Source organism: Pteropus alecto, unplaced genomic scaffold (assembly GCF_000325575.1).
Source record: "Pteropus alecto unplaced genomic scaffold, ASM32557v1 scaffold13, whole genome shotgun sequence".
Lineage (NCBI taxonomy): Eukaryota > Metazoa > Chordata > Mammalia > Chiroptera > Pteropodidae > Pteropus > Pteropus alecto.
This window is the reverse complement of record NW_006434373.1, coordinates 4,237,744-4,256,904: the sequence shown is the minus strand read 5'-3', so window position 1 is coordinate 4,256,904 and position 19,161 is coordinate 4,237,744. Positions and strand designations below refer to the sequence as shown.

At 32.9% G+C, this 19,161-nt stretch overlaps 1 protein-coding gene across 1 annotated transcript in view; it reads left to right on the top strand.

Moving 5' to 3' along the window:
* TNFSF13B (TNF superfamily member 13b) overlaps window positions 1–17,619 on the top strand; it is a 31,507-nt gene extending 13,888 nt beyond the window's left edge. The window contains exons 3-6 of the mRNA XM_006909367.2: window positions 844–900; window positions 12,619–12,731; window positions 12,819–12,969; window positions 16,002–17,619. Of these exons, the coding sequence (XP_006909429.1) occupies window positions 844–900; window positions 12,619–12,731; window positions 12,819–12,969; window positions 16,002–16,114 (434 nt within the window). The 3' untranslated portion in view covers window positions 16,115–17,619. The remainder of the gene's footprint in view (window positions 1–843; window positions 901–12,618; window positions 12,732–12,818; window positions 12,970–16,001) is intronic.
* The last annotated feature ends 1,542 nt before the right edge of the window (window positions 17,620–19,161 follow it).

Below are 19,161 nucleotides of genomic sequence, written 5' to 3'. Positions count from 1 at the left end.
TAACCTAAAGGCATTTCTCTTTAACAGAATAGTTATTTATTCTCTTGAATATCCTTTGGAATATTCTACTGTATGTGTAATATGTGATATGATTGAGGCTTTCCAGAAACTATTGATTATACAGTCTCAGGGAAACCTTCCATTTTATTTTTAAAAGATGCTCTATCTCTTTTTTCTTTTTGGTCCAAATATTTTGCCAAAAGCCTAACTTTGTCTCCGGAGTGAAACAAATGTAGCTTACATTTTGGCCCTGTCACCTTCCACCTTAGTCCCTGAGCAATTTATTTTTACTTTCCAAGATGTAGTTTTCAGTACATAAATTTTAGGGTCTTTGGGAGCTTGGACGGATTTATATCTACTCAATAAATGTTAGCAATTATATTTACTTTTGTAATGTTAATAGCAGCATTTTTAGTACTAGTGAGTCATTATTTACTGTTAGATATTTTGAAGCAAAAAATGATTTAGAATAATCTGATAGTTTAACAGGCTCTTGTATTTGATAGACTTGAAAAACAAATGAGAATGACTAAATTTACTTTCTATATATAACATTTTAAAGAAAGTTAGGTTAAACTATAAAAGTGATACACTTAACTATATTTCAACAGCATGTAGAATTTTTCTAAAACATGAATCTCAAGGATAAATTATATTTCAAATTCAAGTTATATTAAAAATCCATGGCCACATTTCATAACTTTAAGAACAATGTATAGGGTACATAGAACGTAGAATAAATTTGGCGTTACCGAAGGATGGGTTTGTGGCTTTATGTTCTCAGTCATCTTAGTTCCCTTATTTCAATTCAAGTAACTAAAATGATACATTTTTGCTTTTCAGTCACTCAAGACTGCTTGCAACTGATTGCAGACAGTGACACACCTACTATACGAAAAGGTAATATAATAGTCCCAGTAATTTTTCCACTTAGAATTAAGTCTAGTCCATTTACTTGTAAGTTTCAAGTTCGAAGACTATTTAAACTTCATCTTGAATCAACTCTTTACCTCAAAACTTTTTATAGTCAGATGTAAAATAATAAACTTAATTTATTCAAAATGATTGGGGAATAAATACTTAGGCTAATGTTATATCAAAACAGAATTACCTTAGAGACACTAATATTTAGAAACTTTAAATAATTACTGTACAACAAAACAAAAGCAATACTAAAACAAATTCAATGTTTTCTTATTTAGAAATCATTTTGGCTTCTATAATGCCTCAAGATCATCTTCATTCACAAACATTAATTCTCCTATAGGTTGTAGAATCATAATAGAATGGATAAAACTGAACATATCATAAACACCTTATATCAATTAACTTATTAATAAATATATAATATGTACAAATAAATATAACATTTTATGAAAAATATGAATGTGAAATTATTGCTTTATATTTTACACATAATGGTCAAGAATATACAATGTTACTTTATTGTGTGGGCACTGGGGCTTAGCAGTGACTGAAATATGCATAGTTCCTCACTTTTGTGGAATTTACCTTCTAATGGTTCCTCACTTTTGTGGAATTTACCTTCTAAATGTAGAAAGATAACATTAAATGCTATGGAGAAAAATAAAGAAAGCAGGGGAATGTTTGGGGTGTGAACCACCAAAGGGAGTTCAGAAGTGTCAGGAGGTTAAGCTGGGACCAGGAATGAGGAAACAAGTCCAGATAACGAATTTGGATTGACTTTTGTAATGATTCCCAGGAAAGCTGTCTTGCATCTGTATTTTTCTGTGTGGCTTTAATTATTTCTAATGTAACACAAATATTAAACTAGTTGAAATCTATTATTATTTATTGCTCTTCATTTTCCAAAGTTATATGCTTGAAACTTTTAATAGGCAGCAAACTGTTTCCTAAGAATTAAAGTTAAGTTAGAAGAAGACCCTGAGGACCAAATACAAAAATTTTAAAATATAACTTGGAAAAGATTTGTTTTATACATTGGGCCAAAAACAAAAACGCTGTAAATCACACAAAAAGATTCAGCTGCTATTCCATTTTGAGTATGAATTGCACAGTGTTATAATCTTCCTGGTGTTGGGCTGCTCTCCACTGATCCAAGGGTGCTTATCTGAGTGCCTTGCCCTTTGGACCCTTCGGTTGGCCTTTTGATGCCAACAAGCCTTGAATAGTATGTAAATGTAAATGTGTGTGGACATTTTAGCAGTACTGCTTTACTGTGCCCCATAAGTTTTGATATGTTGTGTTTTCATTTTTATTTGTCTCAAGATTTTTTTGATTTACCATTTTATTTCTTTTCTGACCCATTAATTGTTCAGCAGTGCATCATTTAATGTCCCCACATTTGTGAATTTTCCAATTTTCCTCCTGTTATTAATTTCTAATTCTATGCCATTGTGGTTGGAAAAGTTACTTGATATGACTTCAGTCTTATTAATTTTGTTAAGACTTATTTTGTGCCCGAACATTTCATATACTTGAGAATTTTCTTTGTGCACTTAAGAAGAATATATATTCTGCTACTGTAGAATGGAATATTCCGTATATGTCTAAGTTCATTTGGTCTGTAATGTTGTTCAAGTACACTACTTCTTTATTGATTTTCTTTTGGATGATCTATCCATTGTTGAAAATGGGATATTGAATTCTCCTACTGTAATTGTATGGTTGTCTACTCTCCCATAAGAGCTATTAATATTTTTTTCATATATTTAGGGTCTCCAATGTTGAGTAACAGGTATATTTGTTATATCTTCTTGATGAATCAGTCCATTTATTATCATACAATGACCTTTTTTGTCTCTTGTGACAGTTTTCAACTTTAAGCCCATTTTGTCTGATATAAAAATAGCCACATCTCTCTTTTGTTTACCATTTGCATAGAATATTCTTTTTTAACCCTTCACTTTCAGCCTATATGTATCCTTAAAGTTAGTGAGTCTCTTGTAGGCAGCATATGGTTGGCTTTTCTTTTTTTTAAATTCTTTCAGCTACTCTACACTTTTACTTCTCCCTTTTCCACACTTAATGTTATCGATGTGACAATTTACATCTTTTTATATCGTGTATCTATTAACAAATTATTGTAGTTATAGTTCGTTTTAATACATTTGTCTTTTAACTTTCACACTAGCATGAAAGTGATTTACAACTCATTTCAGCCATTTCTTCCAGGTTGTTTACTGGGGATATATTTTCTTTCTTTGTGTTGTGCTTTCTTTATTCTTCATGTTCCTTGTAGATTTGCTTTGTTGTCTGTGCATTTGAAGAAGCAGCAACCTGTCTCAGTCTCCATGGACTGATTTGTACAGGGAGACATGTTTGTTGGTCTGCAGTGTTTGTCATTAGTGACTCTAAGGCTGGGTCAAGGCCCCCTTTGCTTCCTTTCTTCCCTCCTGGAGGAAAAGTAACAGTTCTTTGCTTTTCCTCAGTCACACTCAGTCACGCTCTCCCCTTTACTTTGTTTCTAACTGTATCAGGGGACAAAGCTCTTTTGGTTGTTCATTGCTCAGTATGAGGCAAGATAGAAACCAGCTCCACAGAAGGCACTCTGAGAGGCCACGTGGCCCAGTGCACCCACCAGTCTCACCATCCTTTCCTGGGAGAATCATGGGCTGAGGTGATGTTCTCGGTGCTGAATTAATCCTGTTTAGGGGAGGGACCGATGTGAGTAAACTGAAATTGCTCTTCTTACCCATATAAATGTGACTGCTTCTTAGTTTGTGTTCCTCTAAGGTGCTTCTGCTTCTTAGCTGGATTCTGAATTTCTCTCTAAGGTATTTTGGTACCAATATTATTGTTAACGCAATGTTTCTGTGGAGGGATGATGTGTAAGACTCCTTACTTTGCCATCTTGCTGACATGATCCTTCCTTCAGAATTGTAAATATGACATCTTACTGCCTTTTGCCTACATGGTTTCAAGTGAGAAATCAACTGTTAATATTTTCTTTTGAACGATTGAACAATATGAGTATTACAATTGATAAGTCTAGAAATTATATTTTCTCCTATCCCAAGGATTTGCTATTGATTGTTATGGGCTGCAGTTGTCCATTTGTTTATTATATTTTCAAAAATGGTGGGGGTTTTTTGGTTTTTTTTTTTTTTTTTTTTTTGCAAAGACTGTATTCCTTGTCCTATGTGGTCACTGAAGTCTCTTTTTATTTGTTTTTTATCTCTGCAGTTAGCCTGACAAAGATTTTTCAAAATCTCTAGTCATAATCCTGACAGAGATTTACTTAAATACTAGAAATGAAAAAAAACAAAACAAAACTCTCCTTTTTTTGGCAGATTGGCTCTGAGCTGGGGCACTCTTTCAACATTTAGCCAGGTTGCCTTAACTTCCCCTCCCACTTGTACAGAGACCGAAAATCACCTAGAGGTGTTGTCTTAGGATTTTTTTCAGGTCTTTACTGAGCATGCATCTGGTTCCGTGCATGCATATTGCATTACAGATTCCTTGGTGTATGTGGTTCAAAGCCCTTATTCCTTTAAGTATCTTGCTTCTTAGCCTCCTCCTTCTCAGGCTTTTTGTTGCTCTGCTGCCTCCCCCACCTGCCATCCCTTCAGGTAGCTACAGGTAGTGTATGTCTTTAAAGCTTTTGATTGACAACAGCATGGGAACCTGCTTTCATCAGAAGTGAGCCTTTAGACAGGTCAAAATGCACAGCCAGAATGTTTTGAGAATAAGGTTGAGTATTTCACTCCCTGGCACCAGCAAGGTGCCACCTGGAACTCATTCTACTATTTCCAGGCTGCAGCTAAGCTAGAGAATGGTAGATGGTAAGTGAGTGAGGAAAAATACTACAATACTTTCTTATTGAAATTTAACGGACGCTTTCTTTCTCATTAAGCACTCCTTTGGTACTATAAATTTTGTACATACATACAGATTTCATACATACAGAAATGTTGATTCTGTAAATTTCTGCCATTTCAATTGCTGCTTTGGTGAAGGGATATACTTTTTGAGCTTTCTACTCTGCTATTTTCCATGATATAACGCTGACATCTATAATTATATCTTTAGACAATATCTATTGATTGTCTACGCTGGCTTATGACAAAATTAATGATTCCTCTTTATTCTCTCTATCTTTACTGTCTATCATACATTTTTTAGATAGTAATATTATATTTATTAATTTTTATCTATGTACTATTAAGTATTTATATTTCTATTACTTGATCTGTCAACTTTAATTTATATCCTTTGAACTCCAACTATTATAAATGGGGCAATTGATGATTTTGCTACCAATATTTTTCCTCTTTTTCTTCTCAATATTTGTTAGTTATATAATTTCTACATTATCATGACATGAATATATTTTATTCTTTCTGTCAAAATGATACTTTAAGAGTTTTCATCTTGGAATTACAGATAAATATATTCAATACTTATTGTAAGTCTTTTTGCCTTATTTTCCTCATTCATATCTTAGTTTGCTGAATTTCATTCTCTACTAGTTTACTCAAAATGAGTTCATGAGAAAAATGCTCACTAAGTATTTTCATTGATAAAGCAGCTTCTTTTTAGTTTTTATACTCTGTGGGTGAAATTCTCAGTTTACCGTTTACTGAGTATCTAGGAAATTCTCCACTATCTTTTGACATTATATGCACTTTGGAGATAACTAAAGTAAGAGAAATTTTTCTTCTCATAAGTGACTTGAGTTTCTTATCTGGTTATACAAAAAATTATTAACTTACCTTAAAAATTTAATCCTTATTTTATTATATATCTCAGAATCGACCATTGTGGTAGGTAGAGTAATACCTCCCCAAAGATGTCCACACCCTAATCTTTGAAACTTGTGAGTATAACCTTACAGGGCAAAAGGAAATTTGCAAGTGTGATTAAGATAAGAAATTTGGGGAGATTATTCTGGCTTATTTGGGTGGGTCTAGTATAATCAGAAAGGCCCTTATAAAAGGACGTTAACAGCGTCAGTGTCAGAAAGGGCAGTGTGGTGATGAAAGCAGAGTTCAGAATTATGTGATTCCTGCCTGGGAAAATGGAAGAAGCCATGACCCAAGGAACGCAAGCATACTCTAGAAGCTGAAAAAGGCAAGGGATGGTTTCCACATTCCAGAAAAAAACACAGATTTGCTAACACCTTGATTTTTGCCCAGTGAAACTTCTGTTTAGAATTATAAGATAGGAAATATGTATCGTTTTCAGCCACTAAGTTTGTAGTAATTTGTTGCATTTAATAAGACTATTCCAAATCATTTTCCCCGGCACATGATGTGCCTTTTCAGTCTGTAGTAGCTCTAGGTGGTTTCCTTGCTTGACATGTTGTTGTTTGTTTTGTCTTTCAGGGTTCAAATTATATATATACTGGTAATTTTTTACCTGTCTTCTGTATTCTGTTATATATTTTTTCCTCAAATTATTAACTCTTTCTTTATTTTCATCTTATTTCTTTTGTGCAAAACCTATTTGCCCTTCAGAAACTTTTATTTTCATTTAAATGATTTTTTTTTCCTCCTAATTTCTGAAATACTTTAGCTGACATTGAAATTTCCTGGATTGTCTGTTTGTAGGAGATTTCTGTTTGTAAATGAGGTGTTCTTCACCTTTAGGGAGTTGATTTTTCTTTTCTGTTTGTCCCACACCGAGTAGTAGGATGGCACATCATCATCAAGGCAATACAGAAGGCAGACTGCTTTCCTGAAATGCATACAGTTTTCTTATTTATTTGTATTGTTAAAATTAGCATATCAGAATAAAGATCATGTTTTCAAAATATATTTCTGAGGATAGCAAATCTTTTTTTATAACTAAAACAAAGACATTATAAATTCTCAATTGGCATCCCACTATTAGAGATGGTTAGCTTGCTATTCTTTCCACATAGGTCAGATTTTGAATGCTGCCAATATACTCTCGGGCATATTTTCTATAAAGTCTAAAATTCTAAACAAACTTTTTCTGACAATATAATCCATATTTCCAGTCCTCTGTGGCTAATTTTAATACACACACATTTAAAATATCAATGATGTTATAAATGTGACTATTGAAAAAACAGGCTGTTTGAAAACCAACCTTTGCTTCATGATACACTGAGCCTTTATAATTATTGATGCCTATAAATACAAATAATATTATTTTTCTGTATAGATATTAACTATATGTATACAGAATTTGAAATCTAATAAGCTATATTGATATTTTTAAATAATATATTTAAATGAAATTTAAAAGTTTAATTATTATAGCAATAGTACGTGTTCACTGTAGACAAAGTACAGTTATAAAAAAAATTAGAATCACTTAAAATCTCACCATCCAGAGATAGCCACTATTATTATTTTGGTGAGGGGATTTGGTTTTCGTTGGCTCTTTGTGAAGTTTTCCATTGCCAGGCCCTCTCATCATTTTCTGTGCTTCTTTTTACGTCTGCAGTCAGCCTCAGGGTGATCTCATTTTCTTCTGAAACTCCTTGCAGTTACTTTGGAGAATATGCAGTTATTTTGGAGAATATTCATCTGTCTGTTTCTTTTATATGATTTACAAGAGGTAAAAAAGGATAGATGTATTTCCACAATCATGTTGATAGTGGAAGTCTCTTGTTTATTTCTATTTTCCAACATAATTATTTCTTAGAAACAATGATAAGGTTTACTTTTAATCTCTCGAGAGTATTTTTCAGTTGATGACTCCCTTTTTCTTGAAACACTTGCTCCTCTTGGTTTGTTTTTCTAACCATAACTCTACCTTTTTGGCCACAGCTTTTTAAATACATCTGCGCATTACTCTTAAGTGTATCTCTTCAATATTGATGTTCTTTAGACCTCTGACATAGATCCATTCTCTTTATATTCTTGTTTCCTTGGCATTCTTAAAAGCTCCTTAAATGTTATGTTGTCACTTAACATCTTTGTGCTGATGGCTTAAGTGTAGATCTGTAGCTCGAATCACTTTCGGGAGCTCCAAGCCTATATTTACCTCTGTCTAGTTTACATCTCTTCCTGAATATCTTGGTGGCATCCCAGCCTGAACTTTAGAAATTTTCCCCAGGTTTCTTTTTCCTCCAGTGTTCCCTGTTTCAATAAGTGTGATGACTATGTCTTCAGTTGTTTAATCCAGAATTTTGGGTGTCATTCTTGACTACTCCCTCTAACTTGGTATATTAATCCAAAATTCTATCAATTATTTCTCATAAATATAATTTGGATTAATCTATTTCTCTGCATTCCCATTTCACCATCCTAGTACAAACCACTAGCATCTCTTACCTGGCTGATTTTCTTGCCTCCAGTTTTATATGTTGTCTTACTTGGAAGACACCTAGTGATATTTCTAAAACACAGATAATAATTTCTCTCCACTACTCATAGCCTTCTAGGGATCTCCCACTGCCCTTTAGATAGCTCAGCCTACATGGCCTTGCTTGCCTGACTTCTGTTTTCTTTTGATTTTCCTAGCTCCACCTCATCTATAAAGTGAAGTATATGATTACTGTAGATTTCAATGTCAAACTATATTTGTTCTATACAAAAAAATAATTGCTGTTTCTTGAATTGGTTTACTTAATCTCCCTTTTAAAAAGTGTTATCAATATTTTCTCCCTTAAAACTATTTCCAGCATCTTTAAAATGTGTGATATGTGATAGCTGCTCTCTGCAGCATTTATTTTTAGTTATTGAGGGAGGTACTACTAGAAGTATAAATATTTGGGAGACTATTTTCTATGCATGAAATAGAATAAAAAACAAATATTAATCAAATATATCTTTTAATAAAGTTTCAAAGTTTCACATAAAACTTTGTCATCATAAAATTTATCTACAACTCTTTCATATAGGAAGGAGCTATTCTTTTAAGAGCAGAACAGGAAGGAGCTATTCTTTTAAGAGCAGACATTTTCAGATAAACATGTAAATTATTTTCACATATTAATACTGACATTATGTTTATTTAATTTCACATATTAATGTACACATTAATTTTATTAAGGTTTCAAAAACATTTAGATACACCAGACATTTAAAGCTGAGTAAAGAGTGGGAGTCGAAGCTTTAAATGCCAAGGTACATCTGTAACTTAGCTGTTGACTAAGAAAAATAAGTATTAATACTCTTGAAATTTACTTGCAAATTCTTAAATATCTACTATAAGGAGAGATGCATGCTAGCTTAGAAAAGCATTCTACAGAATAGGCACTTAATGCATATTTTCATGTTAGCATTTATCAGTAGTCTAACTGGCATGCTAAAAATCTAAGTTTCAGGATGCAGAAACATAATATTTATGCTTAAGTTTATAATCACTTTAGCTTTTAATTTATTGTTTAGGTTGTTTTCTGAAAGGATTTAACATTTATTCAGTAGCACTGAAGCACATATTTATTAAATGTACAACATATGCTAGGCTTTGTTCTTCGCATTTGGATTTACAGTTACAACTGTAGCAGAGCCATAGCCTTGGTCTTGTGAAGTGTAATCCATGTGTGCATGTGTGTGTAGTGGGGAAGACAGGACATAAAAACAAGTACATATACTCTCTTTAATAAGAATGTTTACAGCAAGTGATAATGGAGAAAATAAAACAGAATAAATGCTGCTAAGAGAGTCACTTAAAATGGAGTAGGGAGGCCACTTGAGGAGGTGGCCTATGCACTTCTCATGTCTCAGTTCTTAGAACTATTGTTAAATTGCTTCTCATGTCTCAGTTCTTAGAACTATTGTTAAGTGTTGCTAAACTCAGCTCAAGGCTGAATAATGAACATCCTGGATCCATGATTTATATATGGATATATATGGGCTTTACTTCCTCCTCATCATGGTGACCAGACCATCTACATTCTTTACCTTGAAAAGAAAGAATCTATTTTAACAAATAGCATCCTCCATTTATATAATGGGTGTAACCGATCCCAACTGACCTAGCCAACATCCTTTATTTACATGAAGGATTATTTACATGGAGGACTGTTATGGTTTTGCCTTTTATAAACCCTGCCTTTTTTTGTTCCCTTCAGAGCACAATCTAGGTTGCTACCTAAACTCATAGCCTGGATTGCAGTCCCTCCTCTGCTTAAATAAATGTTTTTTATTCTTTATTGCAGCCTAAACTTTATTTATTTATTTTTTTGGTTAACATTAGATATGATGAAATGCCAAAAGAAAATATCAAGAGAAAATAAGAATATAAACCTAATAATTACTTATTTTTTCTTCCTATTCTGATAATACAGTAGTAGAATTTGGTAAGAACCAGCTTATTACTTTTATAGATATAAGTATAAAGAAATAGGAAATCAATTGAAGATTCTGCAAAAAACAATTAGTAAATAAATATTGCCAGCCAGAATATAAACAAGCAGCTTTAGAAATGTTTTTTACTTTGATTCAAGAATACATACCACATTTATGATGGAGGATGTTTTGTTTCATAGAGTTTCTGTAACTAAGAAGTAAAACGCTTTTAAAAAAAAAACAATTGAATGCTTGTGACTAATTACATAGTACATTGCCATTTCAAATGATTTTATGTTTAAAATTGAATTAGTTAATTCAAATATTTGCCGCTTGTCTGATATGGGCCAGTTGTCATTTAAGACTTGGGAAATAGCAGGGAAACAAACATAAAACATGAACTCAAAGAAGTTAGAATCTAAGATGTTTATTGTTTTGGGGAGAAAAAAGTCCTCTTTGGTCAGAGCATCAAGTAAGTACCACAACAACCACAAAAGCAGTCGCCTTCAGTCATTAGTTTCTATGTTATAATAATAACAACCACGATAGTGATCTTTTCTCATATTTGCAGCACTCTACATTAAAAAAAAATGCTTTGTGCACATAATCTCAGTAAAACACACTTGAAAACTCTGTTATTATAATATTTTCACTGAAATAATATTATATAAAAACAGGTGATGATGAGTTTGCCTTCGTTATTCATAATTGAATAGGATCTTTTATTCATGGGCTCTCATTACCCAGAATGCCACTAAAGGGTTATCATTTAAGGAAATATTTCTCAGAGACCTTTTTTGGAAACAGCTAATTGGGGCAGCCAGGCCTGTCCCATGTTGGGGGGCATTCACTCCCTGTGAGATGTGATTGAGGAGGTTCCTGGGAGTGCTTAAAGGACCTGGGAACAAGAACACTCTTGAAGGCCTGTAATGTCCCCTCTTCCTCCCTTCCTCTCCCCTTTCTTGCCACTCTCCCTAGCAGTCCTCCTCTCTGTTGATGGTAATGTGGACTTACAGGACTGCCTTCCGGAATTGTTTCATTTTAACTTGACAGTGTGATTTGCCTTGTTTGATCACTTTGGGCTTTTAACTCCTCAGAAATATTCAGAAAATATGTAGTTCTTGTTTTACATTCTTCCCTTGAGAACCTTATTTGGGAAAAGTTAAAATATGGTGGTTTGCCTTGGGGATACTACCTGAAGTAGGTACATACCCTTAGCGTTGTGTTTATGGATGTGAAAGCATTATCAACTACCATATCCCAAGATGCCCCCTTAAGAAAATGCTCAGGGGAAAATTTCCTTTAATCTCAATTCTAGGACAAGTTGTTTTTTTCCTGAGCTTCTGGCATATTGTTGTGTGGACTCTGAATTGTATTATTGATTATGTTTCCCCTTTTGTAATAACCAAGACGAAGCTTGGGGTCACAGGTTGTCCAACACTATCAATTACATAGGAACTTTTTAAATATAATTTTAGACTATCACAGTTTCATTTTACTATCCTATCTTTAAATTACCATTTTCTAATCTTCTACTCATTTATTTTATACCATTTATTAATGCCCCCCAGATTTCTCAGTCTAGCTTTAGGGTTCACCATTCACTATAATACTTTCTTAACAGTGAGAAATTCATTGAACTTACACTGTGATTCCCTGGAAAGGAGTGTTTACACTCTCTTAATGGATGTTGATGTATAAAAGCACTGTGTTCTGGCTCAGCGATTTGGTCCCCTCTTGCCAACTTGTTTCCGTAGCTGCTGTCTTTCTCTGCCCCTTCATCCAACTTGCAAGCACAGTGGCTTCCCTGTTACTCCCAGGAGAAGTTTGAGGAATAATGGAGAATGAGTGTACTGAACAAAAACCATTTCAACATGAATACTGTAGTCCATTATCACAAAGTTCCTTGACCATTTCCCTGTAAAGATTATGTCTTAGTAACTTTCCTCACTTTCCTTAAACTCTGTCCTGTTGCTGTGTTGGGAGGGGCTTTGCTTTCTAACTGTTTCTAAAGTTTGCCGTTGGCTAAACTTTCTGCATACTCACTGTTTCCTCTCTGGGAACCAAAGAAAAACTGAAAAATCTCTATTAGTGTGTTACGCAGAGACATTTTGTACATTCTTTGCCTCAAACTCTCCCATCTAGACCAGACTTTATTAGGAAAGTTGCTGAAATACAGAAGAATGAAAGAAAAACAAGACATTTTATATTAAGTTTTTGCTCTCAAGTTCCTGTGTCTGATAGTTGCCTGGGTTAATACGTAATGACAGTGGAGAAACCAATGGAGTACTGTGATTTGTCCTGTCTTCCCCTTTTTTAAAGATGAAATTCTCCTCTAGGTTTCAGACTTAGTTTAGCAACTAAATGAAGGTGAAAAACTGCTTTTCTCAGTTTCCAGTTTTATAAATTGTTCTCTTTGTTATAGGAGCTTATACATTTGTTCCATGGCTTCTCAGCTTTAAAAGAGGAAGAGCCCTAGAAGAAAAAGAAAATAAAATATTGGTGAAAGAAACCGGTTACTTCTTTATATATGGTCAGGTGGGTTGAACCCTCATTCTGCTGTCACTGTCCAATGCTTCCCACTTTGTGCTCACTTCTGATGAAGTTTTTTGGTTTGTTTCTCAGGTTTTATACACCGATAACACCTTTGCCATGGGACACCTAATACAGAGGAAAAAAGTCCATGTCTTTGGGGACGAATTGAGTCTGGTGACTTTGTTCCGATGTATTCAAAATATGCCTGAAACACTACCCAATAATTCCTGTTATTCAGCTGGTAAATAATAGTTCTATGTAAATAGACAGAAAGACATTCTTCGATATGCTGTGTGGTTTTTATTATTTTGAATGATAAGCTAGTTTGTTTTAATTAAGACAGATAAAATCATTACTGATCGTTTTATCATTTTTATATACATTTTAAAAAGTCATTAGCTTTATAGCAATCAACACTGGGAATAGTTCTAAGATGTGTTTTCTTCAACTTGTAATAATGACAAAAGTAATAATAGCAGAATAAGAGAATGATTATCACGTGCAAGACACCCTTGTCTCCACCTTACCTGTGCTTGTTCATTTAATCCTCCTGTTGAAGGAAGGTGGAATCCGAGACACAGAGAGGTAATGCATGTTGTCTTAGGTTGCACAACTGCTAAGTTCCAGAACTTGGTTTAAATCAGCCAGTCTGACTCCAGACTGTGAGTTATCAAAAACTCTTCTTTACATTCTGTGAAAGAAGTGCCCTCGGCTGGTTTGAAGGTCAGGTCAAGTCAAAAAATGGCTTCCCTCTCACTTTTATACAGGCGACATCTAATGTATATGGAAACCAGACAGACAACTTTGGGGTGTGGAAGTGTAGGAGCAAGCCTTCATTTTAACTCAGGGACAGTAAAGAAATGGAGAGAAGGTGTAGGCTTTGTTCATCTCAGGTCTGTTTTAGCTGTATTGCCAATATAGCCTTTATTTTGTCTGGGAGATATTTTCTAATTAATCAAAGCCGGTATTAGAAAAAAAGTATTTGCCTTAACACATCTATTCCTCTCCCGTGATTTTGACAAACCCATTTAGAACCCTGAGGAATGTCTTCAGTTCCAGTTACCATGAATGGCAGTGTGAAACACAGGATTGAGGACTGACTGCTCAACTTGAAATACCATATTTCAAAAGCGTTTACCAACAAACACACAATAAATCAATTAGAAAGGAAGGAAAATACCTCATAATAATGGAGATGATTGTTATTCTGGATCTACAGCCACAGACAGCTTTAACAGGGTGATGGGGAAGTTCATTAAATTGGAATTCCCTAATTTTCATAAAAAAATGCTTCCTTGCACCCAGCGGTGACTAGTATTTTGGTGTTGCAAAATATTTACAAATGGCAAGACTTCTCCAATCTGTTATTTATTTATATTAGTTAGTACTTATAGCTTTACAAAGAACTCTTTTTCAAATTTTCTAATCATCTTCTCCTCTTATATTTACTTTCTGGGCCAGATTTCCTATATGACTTGCTTTATAAGAATTAATATTTTGACCTTAAAGATATTTCTCAGTGTTAATAACTTCATATTATAAATGGGAACCATTCTGTAGGACATTTCAGGTTTGCATTTTTAATCTGTTCTAGGGCAACGTTTAAATTCATTAAAAACTACATATTAGAGTATAAGTGCATAAAAAGCTCCCATAATAATCTGAAAAAAAAAAATTAAAATGGCCCATTTGAGGAGCCCAACATAATACTAAAGAACTTCTTTATAAGTTGAATCTTATTATTTCATTAACAAATTGAATATGTTTATTGTAGAAAAATTTGAGCTGATTACTATAATCTGGAAGAATAGAAGTAGCCAATAACTCAGTGTTGAAATTTTAATAGACCAATTTTTAAAAGTAGTCATTTCACACTGACTTTATTTTGAGATAATGTTACTTAATGCAATATGATCTATAGCCGTCAAAATATTAGATTATCTTTAATTTCTATGGTAATGACTAATCTATTCAACAAACTCTAGTCATTTTTTTTACTTTTTTAATGTAGTCATCAAATACTCTGCCAGTCTTATAAAGTATACACATTATCCTTAAACAATACCTAAAGCTATGTTCTTTTCTTTGTTATCTGTCTTAGTCTATTACCAAAAAAAAACAAGATCCTTGAAAACAGAATCTTTTGTCATTCTGATCACTGCTCTATGCCTGTTTAGAAAGGTGTCTAGTACATTACAAGTTTTCAATAAATAAACACCAACTGACTGTTGCTGGAGGAAATCTGGATGCTTTAGTCTTGATGATAGGAAGAATGTTAGCAGATGTGTTCATGTAAATCCATTTTCACTGTATGTTGCTGAAACAATGCTACTACTTTTTAAATTGTTACAGCTGACTCGAACAACTGGGTCAGGTTGGTGATGAGGTTGGTTGAATCTACCGATCTACCGATGCTAAACTGGGGATGTGGACTGGCTAATATTTGTTGAAAGAAATCTGCATTTAAGTGTACCCATGCATTTCAAATCGTGTTGTTCAAGTGTCAACTGTAGTTGAAAGTATTGACAATTTGAATACTATTTTATTTGTTGGTTTTGTTGTTTCTTCTCTTTTCCTTGCTTCTTTCTTTTCCTTTATTTTTTTTTTAAAAAATTGGGTCAGGAATTACCTGATATACTGAGTGTAGTTTCTGAATTGTGTTTTGTATTCCTCAATCACAGAATACATCATTGTAAACTAGACACATGCAGATTTATTGGTCAGTTTTGAGAAGCCAATTACTGTGTCGATTTTGATTATAAAGACAAACATGGTTATTTAAGGAAACATAAAATATAGACGGCTATAAAAAGTAATCCGAATGACTCCTAATCTCGTAAACTGGACTCTAGAGAAAAACTATGTTAATATATGGTATGTTTTTTTTTTTTTACTTTTAATAATTTATATATTTTACATGCACATTTAAAAGTGTATATGTCTGTGTTTATTTAACATTATTATAAAAAAAATTTCTCTTGTCAATAAAATAAAGTGAAACCATTTTTAACTATATAATATTCCATCAAGTGATGTACTATGGTTTACTGAACATTTTTTCTTAAAGTTAAACATTTGGTTCCTGTTCAGATTCTCCGTTTTATAAACAGTAGGTGGCAAATACATTTATAGCTGTTGTAACTCTTTTTACTCATTTCTTTTAACTCTATTATTTTTCTTTTTTAGACTAGTAGAATTGTAACTGGTTTAGAAGTTCACCGGTATTATTTGAAGTACAACCACCTTAAAGTCTTATAAACCATTCTTTTCCAGGCATTGCAAAGCTGGAAGAAGGAGATGAACTCCAACTTGCAATACCACGCGAAGATGCTAAAATATCACGGGATGGAGATGGCACTTTTTTTGGTGCATTGAAACTTCTGTGACCTCTTTATACCTTGTATGTGGCTATTTTCCTCCTTTTCTATGTACCTCTAAGGAGAAAACACTTAACTGGAAATACCAAAAGGAAAAAAAAAAAGTAGTTACCATAGCCTTTTCTGTGAGCTATTTGTTTTGGTTTGCTGAAACTAGACCAAACAGGAAATTTAACAGACAACCACAGCCAAAGGTTGTCATGTGAATTACAAGAAATAGAGCCCATTTAAGGAAAGATAAAAAGACTTTTCACTATAATGCCATATTGAACAACTTAGTCATAGCTTCTTGTCTTGGAGGAAGCACAGGATTCAAAGGGGCAGTAATCATTTCTTCAAAAATTGTATTTTATTATTTACTAAAAACAAGTGCCTACATCTTTATGACAGTAAGACATTTTTGGGAAATCTCAGGATTCACCCTCAATTTTTATGTTAACTGTGCCCCTCTTCTTTTTCAGTTAACTTAGTAGAAAGTAAAAAGAAAAAAATATATAGAAATCATGCATTCGCTATGTGAAAAAGTAATTAAAAGCTTAAATTTAAACATCATATTAAACAATTGGACTCAAAATAGGATATTGGTATTATTTAAGTTTTTTTAGCTTATTTCGTTTGTAATTTTTGTTTCTAACATTTTATATTACCCAATGGAACACCTGCAGGTAGTTTTCACAACAGAGAAGTCAGCCTCTCATGTGTTTACACTTATGTGTATTTTTTATAGCTAATTTCAGTTACTTTAAAAACTTAATGTAGGGTAATTCCAATTCATGCATATAAGCATTAATTGAAAAAATAACTATAATTGTTCTTATGTAAAAATAAAATCTCCAGTAGTTCATGAATACATTTACAATAATGTGATATAACTTCCCTTTATTTTCTATCCTTCTGTTTTAAACTGCTGCTATTGTAGTTCACGTATCCCAGCCTTTAAAAAATACTCATGTTATTAGCTTTACAGAAATTGATGTTTAATTAAAGTTCTTGGCATCCTGAAGTATGTTATATGCCTTGTGCTCTTCTAAAGATTACCATATACCAGAAGACATCGTTCTAACTTTCATTTTGTAAAGAATATTTGAGAATGCTGTAATACTTATCTTTTATTGTATCAATTTCCCTTTTTTGCTTGTATTTTTTAAAATGTCATCTGTTTAATGAGTTTTCACTTCATTAAACTTTTTATTAGTTTAAACAGTAGCTGGAAGAATAGACCCTGGTCAGCATGAATTTTCCTCAGTCTATTATAAAATATTTTAAAAGATATAGTTTTCAAAACAAAAGAAATGATTTGTATTTTTTGTGTCTGAAATTAAACCTTGTCTAAAACTGATTTCTGTAATTTTGGTGTTTTGGTTAAAATAAAATATATTTTGCAATTTATTTTGTTTTACAACATTGTAATTAAAAAGACACGAGAGGTGGAGTAAGAGTTTCAATACTAGAAGGTTAGTAATTTTTTTTAGTGTTGCTGCTAACTTGGCTTGCCAAATAAAAAATTTCAGAAACTTTTGCCTTATTTTTTGATTGAGTTTGTCTACTACCACTCATCTTAATACTACGTAACTGTTAAATCTCATTTTTTAAATTAGGTGCATAATTGTAAAACATTATAAAGTAATGTGTGTTAGGGTATGACAATAAAGTATTTGAAATCATGAATATTTTACATATGTCAAAAAGGATTTGTGCACATCAATACTATATATAAAGATATAAATTAAATATTTCATAGAGAATAAGGTTAAAAAAGATAATGCTACATTATAATAGGCTCGCATACTAAACTGATGTAATCTGCAGCTTGCACCATTATTTTTTCCAAATGACTTAGCACATTTTGTCAGCAGATTTAGAATTCAGACACATAAAATATTCTGAAATCTTATTTTACTTTTGGTTTAGACCAGTGTTAACATATGAATTCTATTGTCCTTGTATATGAAATTGTGAGGAAAATTAGACTTTTATTAAGTCAAAGTTTATTAAGATATCAGAAAATAAAATTAAAATTACGTCAGTCCAGTAGTGTGTATGGAGATCCTCACTGCAGTAGCAGTTGTCTGGCTTCCTTCTATACATTTCCCCCAGTTTATTTTAAGAAAAATGTGTTATTCTAGGATTACCTACAATAGAACATTTCTATAGTTTAAGTGGTTGGGTCCAGTTAAGATACTGTTATGTCTTAAATCTGAAATCAAGAGGTGTGATGATGAATAACTACTTGAGGGTATTAAATTGTTTCTTTGTGTGGGAACCAAACGAATCAGTATACCATCCAAAATGAAATAATGTGCAAGCCTAAACAGCACCTAGAGAAATCAATTCTACTCTCTAAGCCATTTTGCCAAAGAAGGTCTTCACATTGTAGTTTGTTATGGATGTGGCAATTTATTGATAGAAGAATTTAATAAATCTATTTGTAATTTGAATTATGATTTATAAAATGTTACTCTAAAGACTTCTCTGCCCTAGGAGAGAAGTTTTAAACCGGTGTACAACACAGCGATGCAACCAGCTGATGTTTTTGGTTTGGATCCCATGTTGCTTTACAACTCAAAAAATTTAGATTCATTACATGAAACGTGACATTTAAATTTCTTTCAGAAATATAGATGTTTTATTTTAAAACACACAGGGTTAATATATAATATACAGGCAATAAAAATGCAAAACCTTAAAGGTACGGCTTGGTAACACATGTTTACGTAGCAGATGTCCTCTTGTAGCCACCTCCCAAATTTAAATACAGAACACCTCTAGTAACCCAAAACTTTTTGTGTTCCTTCCTGTCTTTAAAGGTTATCACCATGCTGACTTCTATCATCAAGGAACACTTTTGCCCTTTTGAACTTTGTACAAATGGTATCATATAGGATGTAAACTTTGTACACACTTTCAGCATTCATCTGCTCACCGTTTTGTCTGTGAAATTCTTCCACACTGTTGTATGCAGTAGTTCATTCCTGTTCACCGCTGAATAGAGTTATTCTATGAATAAATTTGTCCATTTTACCATAGAAGAGCCTTTGGTGTATTTCCATTTGGGG